Genomic DNA, 22,311 nt, shown 5'->3' with positions numbered 1-22,311 from the left:
ATCTTAAATGACATCTGAATGGGTCTAACACATTTTTAGTCAGGAATTTCTGGAGTACAACACTACTAGTTTTCCCTACTCTAAAAATTTGGATCGGTTAGGGCCGTTAATAGGATACGTTAGGCAACATCACAAAAAATTGATGTCAAATATAAACGTCAAAATTCAACCTTTGTAAACCTGAGTTAAAAATCGGGATGAACTTCTTGGAAAATTCTAGGAATTTGGTTAAACCACCCTTTTTATTTTTATTTTAGAAAGGTTTTATTATGAAGGAACAGTAGAGAGAGGTTGATTTAAACACCAACAAATGGGAAATACAACCCTGTCTTCACACTCAGTTCCAATAAAACAAGGCCCTCTATACATTTATCTATTGGCAGTTTAGCAGGTTGCTCTCAGGTCTGAATCTCAACTTCTTATAAATCACATCTTGTATCACTAATATTTAAGCAGCACCTGTTCTTTTGTTGAAACGTTTTTACAACAAAGCGGTGCTATGAAGCACACCCACTTGTGTTTCACCATCAAAATCAGGGCTTATGAGATGCTAACCCCTTCAATTTAAAATATTGGTCCACTATGAGTGTAACTAACCAACAAGCTGTTCTTACAGTACAGTCTGAACAGGACCACGTGTGCAGAGCAGCTCTAGCACACAGAGCAGGAACAGCTGCAGACAATATGTAGGTTAAGTTCTACTCTCACAGGTTACTGAGAAAAAGCCTGTACTGCTGCTAATTTACAACTTTCACACATAGCTGCATTATTAATGCAAATTATTTAACATTTGCTGTTTAAAAAATGTTTTTAAACAACCATATTACAGACAAAATTGGATTAAAATAAGACTGACGAGAGAACAGACAGGACAGAAAGACTCAGAAAAAACAGAAAACAGAGTCGCTTTAAATCTTTAAACTTCCTCCAGTTAAACTCGTTATACTCACTGTAGGACGGTAAAAGCACAGAGCTCTATGTTCACTCAAACGTATTCCCCTTAAGACTGGGAACTCAAACCGAAACACTTGTCTTTTCCTCTTAGGCGACACCCCCCGTCCGCCAGCATCCCACCCACCCGGGAGACTCCATCCAATTCAGAACCAGATGCTGGTTTAAAATATCACAGATAGGCCAGTTGATAGTGGACAGCTGTCCCCTTTCCAGTATCTCACCAGCTCCCCCTCTCGCACTTGCAGAATACAAAGACTGACTTCGGGCTTTGCCTTCTTCCATTCCCAAAATCTTCTGCACTTTTTTCTTTTAGTCTTTCGTTTGTGATTCTTCCCGGATTACTTTAGTCTTCCCGTAAGACTCTTCATTTACTTCTGCTCTTGTTGTGTGTTGTGCAGTCAAGGTTTAGTCTTCAGCAATGTTGACTTGCGGTGAAGATCATGGAGGTGTTAAGTTCTCATAGAGGTCCAGCTGACTGACACTGGGTCTATTCTGAGCTTTTAAAGAGACTTCCTGCATGGGCCGCTCCCAAAATGCTGACTCAAGAAGACTGCTTTCTTTTTACAAACTCTGAAAAGTAAAAATCAGACAAACATGAAGTAAAACTCACCCTGCTGACCTTCTGCAGACTCGTGGTGGGCAGCGCAGCTAGCGTTTTGTAGTCGAGCTTTAGCGGTCCAGTGCCAATGCTCTGATGGGAAATAAACAGACCCAGAGGTAAGACGGTCTGCACTGAAGTTTAGTTTACAAAGAGCAGGTGGTCACATAACAAATACAAGAAATCAAGCGAAAGATCAATACTGGCACTTTCTGTATGTCTCACTGTGAGTGATTTTCCTACTCTATAGTCTTAAAAGTTTTCCAGCTGTGCATGACAATTTAAACACATGTAATTGATGTCTAATATCAAAGGAAACCTCAGGGTTGTTGCATAATCTATCATTATATGTAGACTAGACGATCAAATATGTTCAGCTGAAATAGCAGCTGTAAAAGTTTTATAAAGCTTAAATAAGCCTTCAAATCTGTGGATTGGGTTATTGTTTGATCAGTACGTGAAATAGCACAGCTCCACAAATAATGTTAACAGCTATAATATCCTTCTGCGGAAAAAGGTAGCAACCCTCAGACTAGCATCAGCCTTTTAGAGCTGAAACAGCTTCGTATAGGAGTTTTATTTCCATTAAATTTGCTTTTTTTATAGCAATACTTTTTTTTTTCCTTTCATAACACTACATCTCTTCTTTCTGAGACATTTCTTGTTGGATTTCCAGTGTGATTAAAGTCATTTACCTTACCTAGAGTTCAATTTAATGAGTGGGCAACGGCTGCTCAGTCCCTCATACCAAAAAGTGCTTCACAGTCAGTATTTGACCTCACTCACAGTAGATTTTCCTTAAAGTGAAACGCTTTAGTTTAAATGTTTAGAGATCTTTTTTTAAAGCGCTTTTTTAAAGATGCTGAAGAGCAAAGAGAAATCCAGAACTCAGATGAGGTTTAATAAGCCTAATTCCAGGGTTTTTAAATCACCTGCACTGATCTGGAACTCCTGACTCTAAATGTATAAATGTGAACGTTTCATAAATCTAAGGGTGGTTTTTCCATGAGATTGAGTTGTTTTTAAGGATTTAATTTTTTTAAAAATTGAAACTAAAAGTCAAAAAGAAGACTGGGAATTTCCTCTTTTTTCCTTTAGGAGCTGCTTCAATTATGATTTAAGTGTTTGTACCCTTTGTTTGGTTACATTTGCAGGTGGACACTTATCAGGGCACCTCCAGCACAACTATTCCAATTTAAAGTGGGTCCCTTAAAAAAAGAAAATGTATAAAAGTTTAAGACACATTTATTTAGCATTTGTGTCTAAACTGCAGACAGGAAGTTCACCCGAGGACCTGCTGATGAGGAGTATCTCACCTCAGTCTCCTCTTCTAGCAGGCGAGTTGCCTCCTCACGCTCCAAGCGCATTCGCTCCTTCACCAAGAGAGGAAGGGGAGGAAGAGGAGAAGTACAGAGGGGAAGACACACAGTCACACACAGCCACACAGTAATGCGATGAGGGTTGAAATAAAGAGGAAGACGAGGAAAGTAGTGTTAGAGAGAAGAGAAACAACAGTGAGGAAAGTGGTATGGAGATGGAATGATTGGATGATTTTGGATCATACATAACGCACCAAAGGTAGAGGATAGGTGAAAAAAAGAAACAGAAGGGAAAGAAAGGATAGAACCCACACACATTAAAAAGTATTCTATTCATCGGCTATAGGAGCAGAAAAAGCATGCAAGGTGGGACATTGCAGGAACAGTTCTGTCAAACATGATGCCCACACAGGGTGCAGAGGGGAAGCTTCATTCACCCGGTAACAGGCAAACGTGAGGATGTGACTCTAACTCCACCCTGCAGACCCAGTATAATTTCTTTTCAGCTATACTGCCACAGAAAAACTGAGTTTTCTTGCATTGATTCATCTTCATCAATCTGCTCTCTACCTTTCCCAAAACAAATGATTTTCAATTTCACTTACCACTTTCTCCATCTCTTCTCGCTCCCACTGTGATGTCTCTCTCACCATCTCAGACTCCTGACGAAGACCAACATTTAACCTTACAATGCTAAAAGCTACTGTTCATCATGTAAAGCTCAGCAGAGGCAATTCAGTTTCTGTAAATAAGCCCTGGCAAACGTGGTTACGGCTAAACGTGTGCAGAGAAACAGCAGAAACATGGCATTCAATAAACCAGCAGACCCTGCATTCCTTTAGAACGGGCAGCCTCCCAAAAACTAATCTGGACAAAATAAACAACTGGGCTGGCGCATTCTGGCCGCTCCGATAGAAAGATGGGTACGTGCGGCGTGCATGCCCAGAATGAGTAAATCTGTACAACTCCACTTGCTAACACCAAACTGCTGTGGAAGCACTGTGCTGGTGTGGCAGAATTGCTGAATAAAACATCCGATTCACAGGTTGCGCTGAATGGCAGCAGCTTTGGTTAGTACACCAGCTTTGCACTGCACTTATGTGGATCTGCTGGATCTTTAAGGAGCCTCAAAAGTGCATTCTGCATGTTAAAATCAACACCATCAGTACCTGACCTTAAGTACATCAGTGATAGCAATGTAATGAAAAAATGAAGCTCATGCACAAGTGAAAAAATCTGCAGCTTCTCAAGCAGCAAAATGAACTTCAAATCATAGACCATATATTAAAGAATGAAGCCACTGTGTTGCCACCAGATGGTTAGTGAATCCTGCTGTGAAGGCGCAGGATGTTTGGAAGCTGGAGTTAAAGAGTGAGTCGAAACTGAGGGACACTGCATGGTTATAACGTAGCAATGCATCTGAAGCATGTCCTGCTTCATTATCCTAATTTATGATTCTATTGGAAGCATAATTTGGTAGGTGCGCATTATGCGCCATTGCCTGTTTATTCATCACGGAGTATTTGGAGACAAGTGTGTGTCTTCTATGCAAACTAGAGGCAACCACACCAATCTGGTAGTGACTAAAACGATAACAACAAGGTTAAAGGTTTTGTTCAATGCCCTCTTTGAAATCGATTTCACATGGCATAAGCCAGTAACCTCGCTCAGATCTACCAACTCTAGATCTGAGCGACTGTGGTCTTAGCAGATAACACTCTGCCCTCTCATCCATATAAGTTCACTTTTAGATTCACCAGCTAAACCGCTAAACTTTGAGCGTAAGGAGTGCAAAAATCAATGTTGTAGTGGCCATCTTTTATATATAGTTTATGTATAGAAGTTAAAATGTACACTTGTAGTAAAAACACACCTTCTGTATTATTTCCATCTCCTCTGGGCTCAGGTCTCGGTCTATAGAAGAGATGCTCTCCATACTGTTCTTTCGCACAATACCGGTTGCAAATGGGTTGGCAATGATACCTGGAGATGCCTGAAAACCAACACAGAGTACAGTTTAAACCTTTGAAAATGGAGATGTTTTTAACTGAAAGCTATAGTTCTACTTAAACACTCAAGCCAGGTACATGATAAAAGGGAATATACATTAGCTGATATAAAGACAGAACGATCAGAGGTTTGGTAAGTTCCTGCTGTACATAATAAACTGTACATATCCAAATCTGACTGTTCATGCCATCTCACCTCCACTGCAGCCACTTTGCCAGGGTCAAAGCCATCACAAACCAGCATGACCAGAGAGTCCCCGACAGCACGGAGCACTCGCACCGCCTCCGTGTGCGTCATCCCCAGCAGGCTGTGGTTGTTCACCTCGAGAATTCGCATGCCAACCTGCAGTCGCCCGTCCCTTGCCGCTGCGCCGGTCGAACTTACCTGCAGAAAACAGTCAAAAATGTGAGCATGTTCACATTTCTCATGTTGATAATAACCTCAATTAAAGCTGAGTCGTGCCAAGATGTGTTGCTTTGGATTGCTAAAGAACCTTTGAGATGAAGATGCCCTCATCTGTGGGGTCAAAAGGATTTCCAGCATGACCCTTGGCCCCTCCGCGAATGCTGATACCAAGTTTCTCTCCAGGCTGCTTCTGGATCATGATTTCCTGCATTCCCGGCGGTGAAGGGTCCCGCCGTACCAACATACGGATCTCCTGCTTGTTGGCCAGCAAGGCCCGCACAGCTTCCTGGTGTGTGGCATGTCGCAGGTCAATGCTGTTCACCTCTAATATCCGGTCGCCAACACGGAGCCCACATTGACTTGCCAACCCATGAGGAATCACCTGAAGAAATGAGGTGAAGTCACGGAGTCATGCAACAGGAGATGTCAGTCACTTTCAGGAGATGAAAGTGTAAGAATACACCTGTTTTACAGTAATACCTTTGAGATGAACACCCCAGGTTCATTGATACCAAAAGGGTGGCTGGCATGGTCGCTGCCTCCTACAATACTCAGGCCTAGAGGGCCTCCAGACTTCACCAGGGTAACTTCCTGTTAGGATTAGGTTAGATTGGCTTTAGCAGAAGATTTGAAAAATAATTTAAAGCCTGAATGTAAAGACGACGACTCAAACATCACAAGTCAAATCTACATCTGTTATAGTCTAATAAATATCAAAAACAACTTTCTATTTAATAACACCATTAGTGCTTTATTGACAGCTACTAACTACTCAAGCCTTCATACCATACACCATCTTCTCTGGAACTGGACAGCAATAAGGATAAGGCGAGGCCACATAAACAAGCATTAACACTGAGTGCTTCAATGACGTTTCTACAGCAATGGCTACTAAAACGACTAAACAAAAACCAAAACTATTCGACACACAAGTCAGTCCTCGAATTCTCACCTCGATGGGATACTCGTCCTCCATCCGGCTCAGATGGTTCCCGAGGCTTTCCTCGTCCTGGTCTGGAGAATCTGATGGTTCTGGGGGTGGAGGGGAGTGGGCTCGTGCCCGGGTCTGACCTGGAGAGCCCCCTGGTGCATTCAAGTCACGCTCCACCAGGAGGGCGATGGTGGGGGAGGTGCCGGTAAGGAGCGCTACTGCCTGGTCATGCCTGGCCTCTGTCATGTCTACACCATTGATCTGGATTCACAGTAAAACCAACCGCGGAGGGTGTCAGCCCACCAGGACGCTCCCACTGGTCATTTGCTACTCATAGGATGAATCTTTGACAACAAACCCAGCCTGCCAACAGTCGTTTCTCATCGCTCTCTCCATTCATTACCCAAAATGAAAACTGAATGTTTAAGTTCTAAACCGATCTGATTTGTAATTCTGAGATTTTTCAAGTGCACCAAAGCGAGTTATTTAAAGAAGAACCAAACACCTACACAAAGCAGCAGGATCTTATACGGAAAGTGAGGGGTGCTGCAGGCAATTTAAGATGGCAGAGCGTCCCTGAGGGAGAAAAGCTGCAAGCAAGCGGAACTATTTTTCGTCAAACTGCCTGAAGTGAGCTCATGAATGCCCATGCTGCTATCTTTTCATGTAATCAGTTCAGCACTTCTTGCCTTTGTTTACTTAAAACTTCAGTGGAAGTGTGTAGCTTCTCCAAAATTGATCTTAAGTCCACAAAGGCAACAAGAAGTCGTCAGACACCACAGATTAACCATTTCATTACTGTTTATGTGTGTTTTAGGATCAAATAAATAGGGGTAGCTTTTAGGCATGCAGTCTAGTCCAAAGTGACAAGCAGAGGTCGGCACAGACCCGACAGTACCAGCTCTTACCACGGGCTGACACACTGCAGCTCCTGCTGTTGTGGTAACTCGTGTTCCACAAAATCAGCAGAGCAACAGGCTCAGCCCACTCCACCCCCAACACCATACCCACCACCAAGCAGGCAAGGAGATGTACTCAATGCATTAGTGAGCATGCACAACAGGAGAGCGTGAGAGAGGAAAAGAGAACCAAAGAGAAGCCAATGAAAGAAAAGAGGAAACCCAGAAAGAAGGCAAAGAGGACCATTCAGGAAGCTTTTCTGTGATTACAGAGAGCAGGAAGTGCAGTAAAGAAACAGATCTGATCATCATCAGTTCATTTACAGTAAATAACAAAGTGTGCAAATGTGCATGTGACCAGACAAAAACATGCGACAGAAGAGTTGCTAATACGCAGAAAGATACGGGAGCACAAAGCAAAGCTTGGAGTGGGATGAAAAGAAAGATCATGCAAAGGCTAAATGTTTTAATATTTAACTAAAGCAAATAAAAAATCTTCATCGAATCCAAATAGAGAATGACTTTCATATGAGGACCGTATCACTAACTCATGGACGTGATGTGTGAGATTTTGATGAGATAACCTTAAGGATGGAAACACCATGTCAGTCACACAAAGCCTAAAACTGACTTATGAAAGCAGTGATGCTGGCACAAATGACACAGTTTCACAACAAAAATGGAACAAAATGCAACAAAAATGTCAAAAAGTAAATGCCGCATTTACCAGATGTAGGAAAAATGTTGTATCGCTGTTATTCTCACAACACAAAAACGATACCTAATTGTTTGGGATTCATGTCTAAACTTATTCCTGTTTGTAAAGAAAGCCCTGCTTTGATCACAGTCAACACTACAGTGTCCAGATGGAGAAGGATGGTAGTACTCACAGAGATCACCCTGTCGCCCACACGCAGCGTGCTGTCTTTGTGTGCCGCTCCGCCCTCTGCGATTCGAGAGATGTAGATTCCCTAAAACAAAACAAGACAAGGACGACTACTGATTTAAAACATTTCTGCACATTTGTAGATAACTTATTTTTTACTCAAACATTCTCATATACTGCAACTAACAACGGCATCATTCCGAACGATGGCTACAACAAACCACAGACCTATATGTAAACGCTCGCACTGAAAGAAAAACTGAATTTGTTTTCATGACTGCTGCAAAATTGACATAGTTCGACACATTAGCAGCCCACACTGCCAGACAACACACAAACAACCTCTACATATAACTGATTAACAGGTCAGCGCCAAATAGTTAAAACGCATTAAAAGCCTCGACTGCCAGCAGCTCGTTACAAAGTACGAGCGCTGAAACGCTGTCCCCTTTGCTCAGACACATTACACCGTTTGTACACCAATAAAAACCCAGCCTAGCTGCCAGCCTGTCCCACATGAACAGAATGTGTAAACAAATGCATGTGCAAAGTCTAGTGCACCAATTCACATCCACCAGGTGAGTCACTGCATCCACTTCAAAAGGCTTTTTGAAAGGGAGGAAAGACTTACAGTCAGACCCGCTTAAACCTTATGTTTATGACTCCTTCCCTCTTTGTGGGCTCCTGGAGCTGCTCGAGCTGCAGAGCAGCAGTGTGCTGGCCCAAATATACATATCCAAATTACAGCAGGCCTATCGAGTGTCAAGGCTGGCTATTCATATCGGCGTCTCCCAGGAGATGACTGTAAGCGCTGTGGCCAGAATAGACGGCGTTAAAAGACAGATTCGCTCTGACTGAGACTGTTACTGCAAACATGTGACTTCACTTCCTAACTTTCAAACCACACTTTTTGAAAACCCTTTTATTGATAGTATGAGGCACTGTCTGCAGTTTTGGATGTTTTTTTAAAATGTCTTTTTCCTCTATTCCCTTCTTCATTCCCCAGATTTGGACATTGACAGAAGGTTGCATACATCACACGAGTAAAATAAAGCAGCCATCACATCTCAATCTGAGGAACCAAACAACTCCCTCAAAGAACTGAGTCAGTTCAATGAAGTATTGTGTTAAATCATCTAAAGATGAATGACAGGAATACTTCTGTAATGCCATTTAACTGATTCAAACAGAGGACGCTCTGCTTGGATGTTTACACAAACTTGCATAATGAACTACAACATGATACAGATCTCAGACAAACATCTGTCCCTTGTGCTGCTTATTTTAACATCAGACATGACACTGTGATCTGATAGTCTCCTATCAGGCTAAATAAAACTCAGTTAAATATAAATTACTCTTACTTTTAAGGTTTACTTAACTATAATTTCAGTGGGCAGGTCAACTACGAGGGAGGTGTTTGATATGGGAGCAAAAGATGCTGCTGGGTGGAAAATGATGGGATGGTAAATACATAAGAGGGTCACCTTGGCAACAAGAGGCCTGGACTCTTACAGTAGTGCCCAAGTTTCAGCTACAGAAGCAAAGCAAATCAATCGCTTCACATGCAGACAGGGCTTACCAGGTGTTGGGAACAATCCACAACCATTATTCTAAGTATGGATTAATCTATCAGTTATGTTCTCAATAATTTAGCTGGCATTCATGCATATCAACAGAGAAATACACGGCAAACACACTTGAAACAGCTAAATCATTTACCCGCTCAGAACTGGTTGTAGTATGACAACAAAAAGTGCACCATAGACGGACAGATGCCTTTTCCACGTACAGCAGTTGATCAATAAATGGTTGTAAGCAGACGGCAACATGATGGTCAATCCACAAAGACAGATTAACGTAACCGCAGCCTGTTTTTCTACATATCAACATTTTTATTCCATTTGCGAATAAATTCTGCCTCATCTGTCACATAATGAATTTAATGTCTGTACTGTCACAACCGACACCTCTCTGCCTCTGATGTCAGCACTATGAACTTTATGATGTGTATCTGACAGCTCAATATAAGAAGTGATCTTCAGAGGATGAGAAAAAGGTGGATAGGCTTTCCCTTAGTGATAGGGTGAGGAGTTCAGTCATTTGGGAGGGGCTCAGAGTCGAGCCGCGGCTCCTCCACATCGAAAGGAGCCAGCTGAGGCTCTTTTATTTCTTTTCTTTTCTTTCCTCACCGTGTCCCCTGTGCGGTACGCCGTGGAGCCTTTCCCCCCTGCGATGCTGAATCCCAGCCCCTTGTCATTACGGATGAGGCAGGTGGAGAACCGCTGCCTCGGCCCGCTTGGACTGTTCTCCAAGTTAAAGGCAAGGCCGCTGCTCCGCCTCTCCCGTGGGAAGTAGTCATCCTCGGGCCTAAGCGGTGTGGTGGTGATGGCGTTCTCTGGTTCCACCATGCGCTCCCGCAGCACTGTCATGGAAACTGTAGCACCGGAGCTGCGGAGAGCTTCCACTGCTGTGTGATGCTCAGCTTCGTGGAGGTCCACTCCATTTACCTGAGACAAGGAGATTGTTTGTTTTCTGTTTAACAAAACAAACAAAACACTCTTCTAGTCACCCTCCCTGTCACACACACAGACATGCAGATGTTTACCTCCAGCAGTTTGTCTCCCACTTTAACTCCAGCTCTGGCTGCAGGACCCTCTTCAGACACTCTGGAGATGAAGATTCCCTAAAAGCAACCAAACATTAACACAGTCAGTCTGTGACCTCAAATACTTCCAAACCTAAACAAACCCCAGGTACCCAGCCCTACCTCGTCATCTCCTTTGTAAGGCGTGGATCCTTTTCCACCAGCAATGCTGATGCCCAGGCCGCCTGTTTGTCGCACGATGGTGAGGGTGTGCTGCAAGTTGAGGACGGGGGAGTCAACAATACTGGGAGTGAAAACCCATAAAAAGCCTACTCATCATCTTAGGGCAGATTAAGAGGAAAACGAGCCCACGGCGATTTACTTTGTTTTGTTTGGGTTTATACAGGGTGTATCAAAAAGAATTATCTGATTTTGAAAGGCTACATTTTTTAAGTAATGGACAGAGAAAGAACCATGTGGTAAATTTTTAAAATGCATGAATATAAAGTTTTATGCAAAGCTTGCAGTGTCAAGTGCTCAATGTGCCTCCCTCCGGACGCATGGTAAATGTCCATGACATAGCCAAACTCCTTCCATACTTTAGTGAGCATTGTCTGGAGTCAGTGCTGTTGTTATGCTACCTACCGGCAACCACATGAAACTCACGAATGTGCTCTTACTCACGGTACGTGTTTCGATAGTTGATCGGTGAACAGCTGCAGGTTTAAAGCACTTTAAAATTGGATGATTCTTTTTGATGAACCCTGTATTTTAAGTCGTGGGTAACCTCTTTCAGCAAGAAGGTGGCGTCAATCAGTGCTGCACCCTTTGTTTTTGCTGATGGATAAACGCTGACTTCAGTGTCAGTTTATGGGCCTATGCCAGTTTAAATGGGAGGCAGATGGCTTTGTGTTTGCCTGAATTTGATTTAAAGCACGAACAAAAAGTTTTACCCAAATCATTAACCAATTAACCAATGAACTGACATGGGACATGAATTCTAACACACTGTGTAAAAATGCTTCGGCTGGACTCAGTGAGACCAACATTTTTCCCAAAACAAAGTGTATTATGTATGAATTGGAGTGTAGACTTGTGTACATTATGCATACTTGCAGGCCATGCAAAAAGGGGAGGAATGGAGACAAATGAGGTACAGATGGAAGGAAGTAACAGACAACAGTTTTAAGTGCCCTAAAGGTGGAGTCCTTGCTTTGAGACTCCAGTGTTGCTCAGTGTGACAAGAGCGAGAACAAATGTTTCTTGCAAATTTTCATCACCCACACTAAACATACTAAATGTACCGATATACAGTGAATCATGCAAAAAATAAAATGTAGATGGAGGGAATAAACAAAAACAAAAGCAAATCTGAAACAAGCTCTTTCTTGCACTTGAAATAACAGCCATGTGTTACAGATTTACACAATCAAAAATCGACTTTGTCATCCATCCACCGGTTATCCTGTTTGGAAACTGGATTAAAACCTGGAGGAAGTTGGGAAAGTGGGTTTGCCTCATCAGAGTGTAACCAGCCCATTCATTCCAGGGTGACAAGGCACTGGACGGGATGAAAAAGGAGCAAAGCAGCAGAAGCAGAGGAGAGGCAGGGGAGAGGCAGAGTGTGCCAGAACCTGGACTGACTGAATATCTGCAAACTTCAATCCTTATGGCACTAACCCTTTTATAGAAGGAAAAGAAAAAGATCTGGTTCAGCCTGAAGAGGAGAATTCAACTACTCAATAACTGGAAAGGCCAGAGTTTCCTTCAAAATAGCAATATGTGCAAGCTGTGCAAAACTGCTGTAAATGCACTGAAATTAACCTACATGTTTAATCTATATGCAAAAACATCAGATATGGTTGATCAATCTGCAGCACGTGCAATGATAAGAATACCGACTCCTCGCTGAGAACCTGCTCTCCGTGTTTTCCTCACACTGTTTATTTAACAGAGGAACTGGTGGTATATATTTTTTCCTCTTTGGTGTGTATGTTCAAATACTGAGGGGGCGGGGTTAATTAATCACCAGTTAATGATGACTACCTTGTTTTGAGGTGGAAGTAACAATCTTACTATGATTACAAAGAAAAAAAAACTTAATTCATTCACTGAGTTCAGGCAATTTATTAAACAAATGCTGTTTTTCAGGTATGACCTGTGATTGGTTTATTATAAAACCCAGAAGGGAAGGATCAATGGAAAACCACAAATGTTGCGTTTAAAAGGCCAAAAATTAAATTAAAAGTTAAATGTTATCAAGTGCCTGGCTCTCTGCTTTAGACTCCAAAAAGCACAAAATGCTGAGAATGAAACTCTCACTACATGTTTACTATCACAGGGTTAAAGTGTCCACACTCCAGCTGTCCAGTAAGAAGAAGGAAGAAATAAATAGTGTCAGTTTCAGTCCTGTATTCAGGTTCTGCCACACTGGCCCCTCCTGTGAATGAGCTGGGATTAGAGGGGTTCCCTAGTGATCGGCTCGGATTAACCGTGGATTTCTGTGGGAAGTTTTCTCCATTTCTGAGTATGGGTGGACAAATGAATGGGTGAGTGAGGGACGGAAAGACAAGAGTGGATGGGAAAGAGTAGGTACAGACCTCTTCCTCCTCAATTCGAGCAGGTTCAATCAGCAGATTATTGACTTGATCAAATGACACCCCCTGTTAGGACAGGAACCAGCAAGAGGCATGCGGATTAGTCAGGCCAAAATAAAAATATGCACACAGACAGACACACCCAAAAAAAACCAAAACAGAACAAAAAAAATATAAAAACCTCCAGACACACCAGACACTCAACACGCCACTGTCTGCTTGCAGGTTGTGAAGCAGAAGCGAATCCACACTCACTCCCCAGCCACCAAAAGCAAAATACAGGCAGAGGTGGAAAGACAAGACCAAGGAGCTGAGCCAGAATGCAAAAAATACAGTGCAGAGAGAGTGGACAAAAGAAGGCAAAAGCTCCCAAACCACAACAAGCCCAGCCTCCACACCATCAAGAGCAATTTCCTCCAGGAGCAAGACTTAAATTTAGGTGAAGAAGTCAGTTTCAAGCTAAAAAAATATAAACATAGCTAAACGATTCACAGAAAGTACAAAAGAAATGATACAGAAACTGATTTACTAGAAGAACAAAGTCCCTACAAAAATCCAGTGAAAGAAAATACGACCATGTGACGCAAGCCAGGCTCATTCGATGTTGTGTTCCAGCTCTGCCAGTACATGTTCTGGTTGGTCCGAGTTCAGTCACCCACACGCACGCACACATCCATACCCACACACCAAACAGATTCATGATGATGTTTGATCATTAGGTTAAAAAGGATTTCTACAATTAGCGTGACACAAATTAACAGATCTCAATTTAATAAGTCTAATGATCAACAAGGACATTCATTGATAAGCAGCTCCCGAGCATCCTTCACTCGTTTCATTCATACTTTACAAGCATACAATGTTACAAAAGCAGTGTGCAAGTGTCAATATTCAATTAAATCAGCAGGTAACTGATGATAAGGCGCGCCAGTGTTGAGCAAGAAAGGCTGAATTTATCCACAAAGAAAAAAAAAAAAGGTTTAGACAAAGATCTGAATGCAGTCTTGTATGGAAACAAGGGATCACAATGGCCTGTGGCTGATTTATGCCGACATGTCTGCATGCTTTCTGTGGGGGAACAGGCTAGGAGAGGCAAAATCTGAGGGGGCCAGATGAGGCTGTTGGTGAGTTTGCGATGAATGTAATGCATCACCCTGGATTTATAGCACAAGGGCAGGGCGGCTTCATCTCAGGAATGACCCTGCATGCAACGCCACATCCATCTTAAGTGAATGCAGCTTGCAAGGTGGCAAAGGCTCTCCATGCATACAATATCAAATGTTTGCAAAGAGGCAACAAACAAGGAAAAATATATATGTAAAGTTTTAAATCCTAAAATATGCTGACTTGGTGTGTACTGCATGTCCTGCTGTGATGATATATAACACTTTCTACATTCCTGAACTGCACCCTGCCAGTGTTTGGATCTCTCTTTTACCTTTACTTGGCTGGAGTTGACCTGATGCCGGCTGTCCTCTGCCTCCTCCACTCTGTGGCGGTGCTGAGGAGTGCCATCACTCTGCTCTTCCTCCTCATCCTCCTCGTCCTCGGCAGCCTGAGCAGAAGAGTTGAGGGCGTCGGGACTGAAGCCCTGCAGCAGAGCGGCCACAGCCTCGGGTTTGGGCAGCTTGGTGATTTTGAAGTGCTTCTTGTAGTGTGGCGTGTCCTTTCGTATCAGACGCTTCTCCATGGGCCTCTTGTCTTCCTCGTCACTCCTCTCGCCGTCCTCGCCGTCCTCTTCGTGGTCCTCGTCCCCACCTCGGATGATGGGTTCTTCTGCAAAGTGCACAGTGGGCTGGAGAAAAGAAAGGGAGAGGATTTTAGAGTCTAACAGAAACAAAGACTGAATCCATGAAATGAGGAGAAAACCTATCCACCATTTACCTCAATGTACTCCACCTCCATCTCATCAAGGTCATCCTCATCCTGAGGGGAAGGGCCGTCCACACGGTTCTCCATGTGAGAGGCCTCAGTCACATTTTGTCTGTCCTCGTGGGAGGTGGCCGACAGCGTGCTGTTAGACACCTGTGAGTCATGGCTCTGATTGGAGAGGTCACTGAGCCTTTTTCCCTAAAAACAATGACATCATTTTTATTATATCAGCATGTACCACAGCAGCAGCTAGTCAGGCAGTATTAGAGCAAATTTTGAGTTTAGTTGTTTGTAATACTGGAGCTGAGCAGCAAGAAATGAAATGCTATTTGCTTATTTTTTTTATTATTTTTTAATTTGGTGGTGACCATATTTCTGACGTTATGTACCTGTGGGTCCAGGGACTGATCCTCGTCCTGTCTGGATGTGTAGGCTTCATTCCTCCTCTCTTCAATCCCTTTCTTCATCTCCTTCAGCTCACTGGGATGTGGTGTGGCTCTGCGCTGAAGGCCCTGAAGAAGAAAAAAAAAAAAGGCATTTTATCAGATTTTCCTTTAAGCATGACATTATTCTTTTTTTTTAGCTTTTGTGCTGATGGGTCAGGTTTGCTTTGTTTAGTTTTTACTCACTCTACGCTCTGCAGCAGCCTCATCATCCTCATCCACCTCAGCCTTGGTCTCCTCCTGGAACTGGATGACCGACACTCTGTTCAGGTTGCTGTCTGTCCAGCTACCATCTACACTGTTCTGCAGCAGGTTCTCTGCAGATAAAGAGAGAGGGCAGAAGAAAGAGTGTGCCAGTTAAAATAAACATCATCTATACATGCGTCTAACAGGTCTGAATACTCAAATGCTTATTTAAAGCATGTTGCTTACCTAGGCTTGGGGAAGGCTGCTGGGGTAGCAAATAGCAGGTTAACACTTTCTCTCCTGTTCGCTCATCGTCCTCTGTCTGGAACTTGAGCATTGGCTGAGACTGGTTCTCTGCGAGCCACATGGCCTTCAGGTTGAGGTTTGTCAGGGCGAAAGGCAAGTTTTGTAATCTGGATAAACGTAAGGTCAGGACAGATAGATGAGCTTAAAATTTCTAAGATTTTTAAGGTGGATCTATTATTTATTTCCTTCTTTCCTGTCAGTACACTCAGAAGAGCACATCAGCTGGGCTGGCGTCTTTGTGAGACAAACCTGAATTTCTTTCAACATGCCTGTCAGAGCCAATGAGACTGCAGCAGGCATGGGAGACATTTGCGCTTTTCCTCACATACTGTGGTCTACAGGACCACTGTCATGGTTAAATGGCACTTTCCTACTCCTCTTAAGCACACAACATGCCTCATTCACCTACTCGCATGCATTCAGAAAGCAACTTGCCCGAGGATACTTTGGGATGCAGACTTGAACAGCCAGGGATCAAACCACCAACCTTCTGATTAGTAAATTACCTCCTGGTGACCGGTTGTTCACACCCCACCCCAGTTTGACAACCCTTGCTGTAAGGCTACTCTCTCGTTAAAACAGTGAAATGAGGGGGCAGCACGCACCAGTACAAGACTAGCTGGGATTATTTTGACTTGCAAAGAGACTGTAGGAGAATGTAAGAATAAAAGTCTCTGAAATAACACTTTGACAGCGATAATTATGCTTCAGATCATTCTAGTAACAAACAATTTGCACAAAGTCATACCTGTGATGAAATTACGAACTACAAGGGCAAAAGTGTCGGTGCAACGTCTTTGTTTTATCTATTTTGGCAAAGACATTCTTTTCAGGTCTTCAACCTTTGCTGTGAAAGCTGCTGTGCATTATTAACGGTCTACGGTGTTAATTAAGGGTACCTGTTTCCAGCCACATCCAGCACATGCAGCTCTGTGGCATCTGCAAGCTCAGCAGGCAGTTTGCCCAGGCGATTGTCTCTCAGTGAGAGGACGTTGAGGCTGGCACAGCCGCCGAGCTCTTTGGGCACGCTGCCCAGCCGGTTGCGGTCTACATTCAGGTTGGTCAGCTTCTTCAGCTTGCCCAGCGAGCGAGGAAGCGACTTTGAAAGCGAAAGGGAGGGAGACGAAAGCCATTAATGGAATCAGTGATTCAACATAATTATTGTTAATGGGACTTAGTTATTAATGGGTGTGCATGAACCCCTAATAGGTCAAATGCAGGGCTGCAGGAAGCAGTTTATACTGTGCGTCCCTACCTGTAGCAGGTTCTCCGTCAGGACAAGTTCTGTGAGGTTTTCACACTCGCCTATTGAATCAGTCAGATGGGTCAGTCTGTTCTGGTCCACCTTCAGGATGGACAGCTGTTTCAGAGACCCTGCAGACAAATCACGGTAACATTTAGCAATACACAACATCGTACACTTCACTACTGGGCTGCACTATTTTTCATTCAGATCACATACGTGTTTCTTAATATATCTGTGTGTGGATGTGTGTGATTTTGAGCAAGAGTTTTATGCAGAAAAGCGTAAATGAAAAACAAAGACAGAGGCTGCAGTGGGCAGTTCTCACGATTCTTAAAATCTGTTTTACTTCACTACTAAGAAATTATTTGTATTCTTTCCACAGCAAGGGCAAAGAAGAAGGAACAGCAGAAGCACAGACTTAGCCCACATTACAGCTTATTTATGATGCACCATCTAAGCTGCAATATGTAGACGTGAGTTTGCAAGACTCACGGACAACATACTGTAAAATATGTTAATCTAATTAGTCCTTGCAATTAAACACATATCTGTGCTTCATTGGCATTATTTTTCCAGTAGGGGGCAGTGCTGTTCTTGTTTAAGATCACACTAGAGCCATATCCCAGTGTATACTTAATATGGCTTCATGATTAGGTGCAAAAACTTTCACTGACAAGATAACACACAGTTTACAGGAAGAACATTATTGAATTATTATTGAATTACTGAGTTAGTTACAAAACAAAGGTAATAAACACCAACACCAACACAGAAAACAAGCCTGTCCCTTCCCCTGGTGTTTCTCACCTATGCTGTCCGGGACGACCTCCAGCAGGTTCTGTGTGAGCAGCAGGTCTGTGAGAGCCAGGAGGCCATTCAGCTCTGACGGGAGCTCCTCCAGACGATTCTCCGACACATCCAGACACACCAACCTACGAAGGTTTCCCAGCTCCTACACACACACACACAAACACATAAATTACCACTTACAGTGAGCTATAGAGACACAATACAATCCAGCAAACACAAAAAGAAGAAAACTGCTAGTGGGAGTAAATTCTGCATGAACGCAACAGTTTGGAACTTCATGAAAATCAGGACATTTAAACAAACAAACAAAAAAACGAAAAAGCTGTACTTACTGGTGGTAATGAGGACAATTGGTTACGGTCCAGCCACAGCTCCCTTAGGTTGGGGAGAGCGCCGAGGGTATCCGGCTAAAGGAAAGTAGGGGAGAAAAGAGAGTGAGTGGCCATATTTTTATGTAAAATCTAATTTGTGTTAAAACGGCACGTTGTGCAGATCGTGCTTCATTTGAAATCTGTTAGAGGGGCTGAGAATTTGGAAAAGAAAAATCATGTGACATCTGTGGATGACTGTTACAGAAAGATCTGATGTCAGCCTCAGTTATAACACAGACCGCTTCAGATGCTTGAAGCTGAAATCAGCGCTGACTAGCACGACTTCCACCGGATTCCGACTTTCAGTTTGACTTTTCTGACACATCAGTACCAGGTGTGCTTTCTTACATCTCTCTTCTCTGGCAGCTGACACACACACACACACACACACACACACACACACACACACACACACACACACACACACACACACACACACACACACACACACACACACACACACACACACACACACACACACACACACACACGCCTCACCAACAGTGCCGTCTTCTTCTTGTCACTCATCACTTTTGTTTTATTTGGTCATTTTTGCACTTCACTTGAGTCCTGGCCATCTGGCAGGTTGTCAAAAAAGTTCACTAGCTCAAGAAGTTCTGTTGTCCCGTGTTGTCCACGTCACATGGGCAATCGTATAAAAAACATTCCCATAAACCTCCCTCTCGCCAGGCACCTCCTCCAGTTCTCCCTGGGGAATTGTGTGGTGTTCCCAAGACAGCTAAGAAGCATAATCTGGTCTCCTCCCAGTCAAAAGTGCCTTATCAACTTCCAGAAGACATCCCAGTCAGATGTTTGTAACACCTCAACTGGCTGCTTTGGATACAGAAGAGTAAAGGCTCTACTCCGAGTCTCTCCTAAAGACTTATCCCTAAGGGTAAGCCCAGAAACCCTTCAGAGGAATCCACCCACAGCCCTTGGATATAGTTGAGGGTATTTAACCGGTAGGCTCAATTAGCTAAAGTACTGCTTCAGCTTTGCCTTTACTTCTGTTTTCACCAGCTACACCAGTAAAATTACTTCAAATCTCCAACTCTACACTTTTCCCGAGTTGGAAAAATATGCCTTTGATACTTCAGGCAACAATCCCCACAAACCTGTAGAGGACAATTCAAACTTTGAAACAGAAGATAAATAAAAATTAAAGGTGACCCTATTATGCTGTTCCTTGGTTTATATCAAGTATGTAATTTTACAATGGTAATAATGAGGTCAGTAAATGTACAAGTAAACCTCAGATCTCATAGATGCACAGGGGCTGCACAAAAATCCAACATAAGATAAATACGGATTGAACCATTCAAGTATGACAGGTGAGTACAAGAATCAGCACAAAAGCTCTCCTTTAAATATGCATATGATCTTTCCCGTGTATTAGTGTACTGAAACAGAAACTTCAGGACTTTCAGAGACTTCTAGTCTGACACAGATTTCTTAATCTAATGTTGGTAAATCAGATTCTGATTTTAGGAAAAAAAGTCAACTGAAGGATCTTGAAATGAGCTCAAATTTAAAATATGAAATAATTAATTAGCATCTAAGCTGGCTGAGCGATGGTCTATGACAGGCATGCAGGCAAGGTTTCATCATGATGTCAACTGTTTGTTCAGCCTCCGCCCTCGTCAGGACATGAGACATTGTTTGCTCTGTCCTACACAGACAGGTGGGTGTTCCCGGGCTAAAACCGGCACTCACTCTGGGGTAGTGCAGGCAGGGCTTCACTTCTTTCAGACTGGCTGGGCCGCGTTTGGTGAAGTAAACATGTGGTCTGGATCATAATTACTGTGGTGGGACTGTGAGAGGGATATTTGTGATACGTGTCAATTTGAGAGTGTGTGCGTGTGTGTATGTCTGGTCTACTGGTTGTGCGAAAATGAAAAATATTATTTTAAGACACAATCAAGGGTGTTGTCTGAGCACGATGATGATCATTTAAGGGGATGAGACGCTGACTTACCAAAACTTCCAGTTCATTGCTGCCCAGGTCCAGCTGTTCCAGTTTCACCAGGAAAGAGAGCGACCTGTATCAAAGCACAACCGGTTACGTCACACAAATATGTGCACTCAAAGAACAAAGAGCTCCGGCTCCAACTGGTAACAGCATACCATTCATTCACATGTAGTGATGTACGTTCATAAACCTGCTGTTACAAGTAACTCGTGGTGTGTGCCTTTCCCGAAACGTCTACAGTAATTGACAGGTAAAAGTAGCAGTGACAAAACACCCCAATGAAAAATGCGGAGAGTGAAATATGTATGTGTGGTATGAGCAGAGATGAAAAACTTACGTGGGCAGAGACTTCAACAGGTTCTCCCTGAGCTCCAACGTCACCAGGTTGGCCAAACTACAAAAGCAGGAATGACAGAGAACACGAGGCACATAAATGAAGAGAAACAAAAAATATGAGGGGCAGGAGTTGGCAGGTGAAGAGAATAAAGGATGGGGGAGGAAAAGAAGGGAGAGGAGAGGCAGGCTGGTTAGTCAGATGGCGGGTCTGTTCGTCTGGGCTGCCAGGCGTGGTGAGGGACTCTTCCATCTGTCTGAGAACAGCAGTGGCCCGCAGCCTCCTCAGAGCACATCGGTACTCCTCGAGAACCTGCACGCTCGCTTTATTCATGCACATCTGTAAATCTCAGTGGCCACAGGTTACAGTTTTTGCAACCTTTAAGCACTTAGGTTCTCAATCTTACGCCTGTGAATTGTCACTAAAGTGTGCACAGCGACTGCTGCACCCTCTGCTTTTGGCACAAAATAAGGAAATCTGATGCCAAAGACAGATATCAGTAGAGATGTGTGAGGCGCCTCAAATCTTAAAAAAAACAAACTGTGCAAGTCCAAATATAAAAGATATGAAGACTCATTACTTTGCTGAAACATCAGGATTTCTTTCCTCCTTCTTTTGTTTAGAAATGGATCATTAAGCTGGCTTTACGGTAGAATATAGGCAATATTTTAATGATAAAAATGTCCGAGTCTACTTTTCCTACAACTTTTTACAGTGTTTTGTTCTTCATCTCGTTACCCAATTGTCCCAATTCTAATTACTACCACTGTAATGTTTTGCAGTGAACCATGGCTAGCATTGCTTTAACAAGATTTATAACTGCAGAAGCCTTGAGGTGGATGGTTTATGCTCAAAGAGTATTCATGTATAATAAATTAACCTCTCTGTCATTTTAGTCAGTAAAACTGTTTGGTCGCCTTAGGGCCTAAATGGATCATAGTAAGAATGCGCTGTATTTAACGTCAAATTAAAGCGTGTCAGTAAAGTGTACATGTCTGGCCCCTCGTGGGATTGTCATTTTCCAACATGGAAACACTTTCTCTGCCTGCGCGAAGCCAGTTCGGCCTGACTTCTGAGAACTGGTCCCACATTGCAGCAGGTCTGAGAACTAAATGTGATACAGCAAAATTTGGGGTAATATTGTAAGAAAGTAATTGTGAACAGATCCTTCAGGCTTCAGTCATTTCTTGGGGAACCCTTCCTGTTGCCACTGACATGGCCCCGGTTCATCCTGAACACAAGAATATTTGGCTTTGGTTTCAATTTAGTTTAGTCTCTCCAGGCTTGTAATAATACTATAACTATTGTGATCTTTTAAGTTCGGTTTCATTTTTTTTTTGCATAAAATTAATTTTTCTTCATCTAATAACCAGCAATGGCAGAAAAATGCGCACTTACATGAAGTACAGTAACACAGCACTCACTGTCAACTATTGGCGCAACCAATCATGCATACATTCACAGCCACCCCTCATTCCCAAAAGCCAATTTTAAGCCAGGAAATACCCTGATCTGTGGTTCCAACTTTCCATTCATGAGTTTTTTTGTGCTTTGCCAACTACCAGCTTGTTGGCACCGGTTGTTCTTC

At 43.1% G+C, this 22,311-nt stretch overlaps 1 protein-coding gene across 14 annotated transcripts in view; it reads right to left on the bottom strand.

Annotated features, from left to right (window-relative positions):
* The window catches only part of scrib (scribble planar cell polarity protein), a 79,044-nt gene that overhangs the window by 18,223 nt on the left and 38,510 nt on the right, over nt 1-22,311 (bottom strand). For 9 of the 14 annotated variants that reach the window (XM_085419021.1, XM_085419007.1, XM_085419013.1 and 6 more), the window contains exons 5-28: nt 20,727-20,783; nt 20,396-20,459; nt 18,382-18,456; nt 18,047-18,191; nt 17,249-17,367; nt 16,893-17,092; nt 15,934-16,100; nt 15,688-15,818; nt 15,448-15,570; nt 15,071-15,256; nt 14,625-14,981; nt 13,190-13,252; nt 10,773-10,862; nt 10,611-10,688; nt 10,195-10,512; nt 8,007-8,087; nt 6,239-6,478; nt 5,767-5,877; nt 5,375-5,668; nt 5,077-5,265; nt 4,745-4,864; nt 3,477-3,533; nt 2,869-2,925; nt 1,565-1,645 (exon numbers count right to left, since the gene is read on the bottom strand). In XM_085419021.1, the coding sequence (XP_085275147.1) occupies nt 1,565-1,645; nt 2,869-2,925; nt 3,477-3,533; nt 4,745-4,864; nt 5,077-5,265; nt 5,375-5,668; nt 5,767-5,877; nt 6,239-6,478; nt 8,007-8,087; nt 10,195-10,512; nt 10,611-10,688; nt 10,773-10,862; nt 13,190-13,252; nt 14,625-14,981; nt 15,071-15,256; nt 15,448-15,570; nt 15,688-15,818; nt 15,934-16,100; nt 16,893-17,092; nt 17,249-17,367; nt 18,047-18,191; nt 18,382-18,456; nt 20,396-20,459; nt 20,727-20,783 (3,403 nt within the window). The remainder of the gene's footprint in view (nt 1-1,564; nt 1,646-2,868; nt 2,926-3,476; nt 3,534-4,744; nt 4,865-5,076; nt 5,266-5,374; nt 5,669-5,766; nt 5,878-6,238; nt 6,479-8,006; nt 8,088-10,194; nt 10,513-10,610; nt 10,689-10,772; nt 10,863-13,189; nt 13,253-14,624; nt 14,982-15,070; nt 15,257-15,447; nt 15,571-15,687; nt 15,819-15,933; nt 16,101-16,892; nt 17,093-17,248; nt 17,368-18,046; nt 18,192-18,381; nt 18,457-20,395; nt 20,460-20,726; nt 20,784-22,311) is intronic. The other 5 variants (XM_085419010.1, XM_085419020.1, XM_085419009.1 and 2 more) reach the window with 4 other exon arrangements.

The sequence above is a fragment of the Rhamphochromis longiceps genome, linkage group LG9 (genome assembly GCF_057381845.1).
Source record: "Rhamphochromis longiceps isolate RC_006_pf linkage group LG9, R_longiceps_female_GT1.1, whole genome shotgun sequence".
NCBI lineage: Eukaryota > Metazoa > Chordata > Actinopteri > Cichliformes > Cichlidae > Rhamphochromis > Rhamphochromis longiceps.
This window is presented reverse-complemented; position numbering and strand designations above follow the sequence as displayed.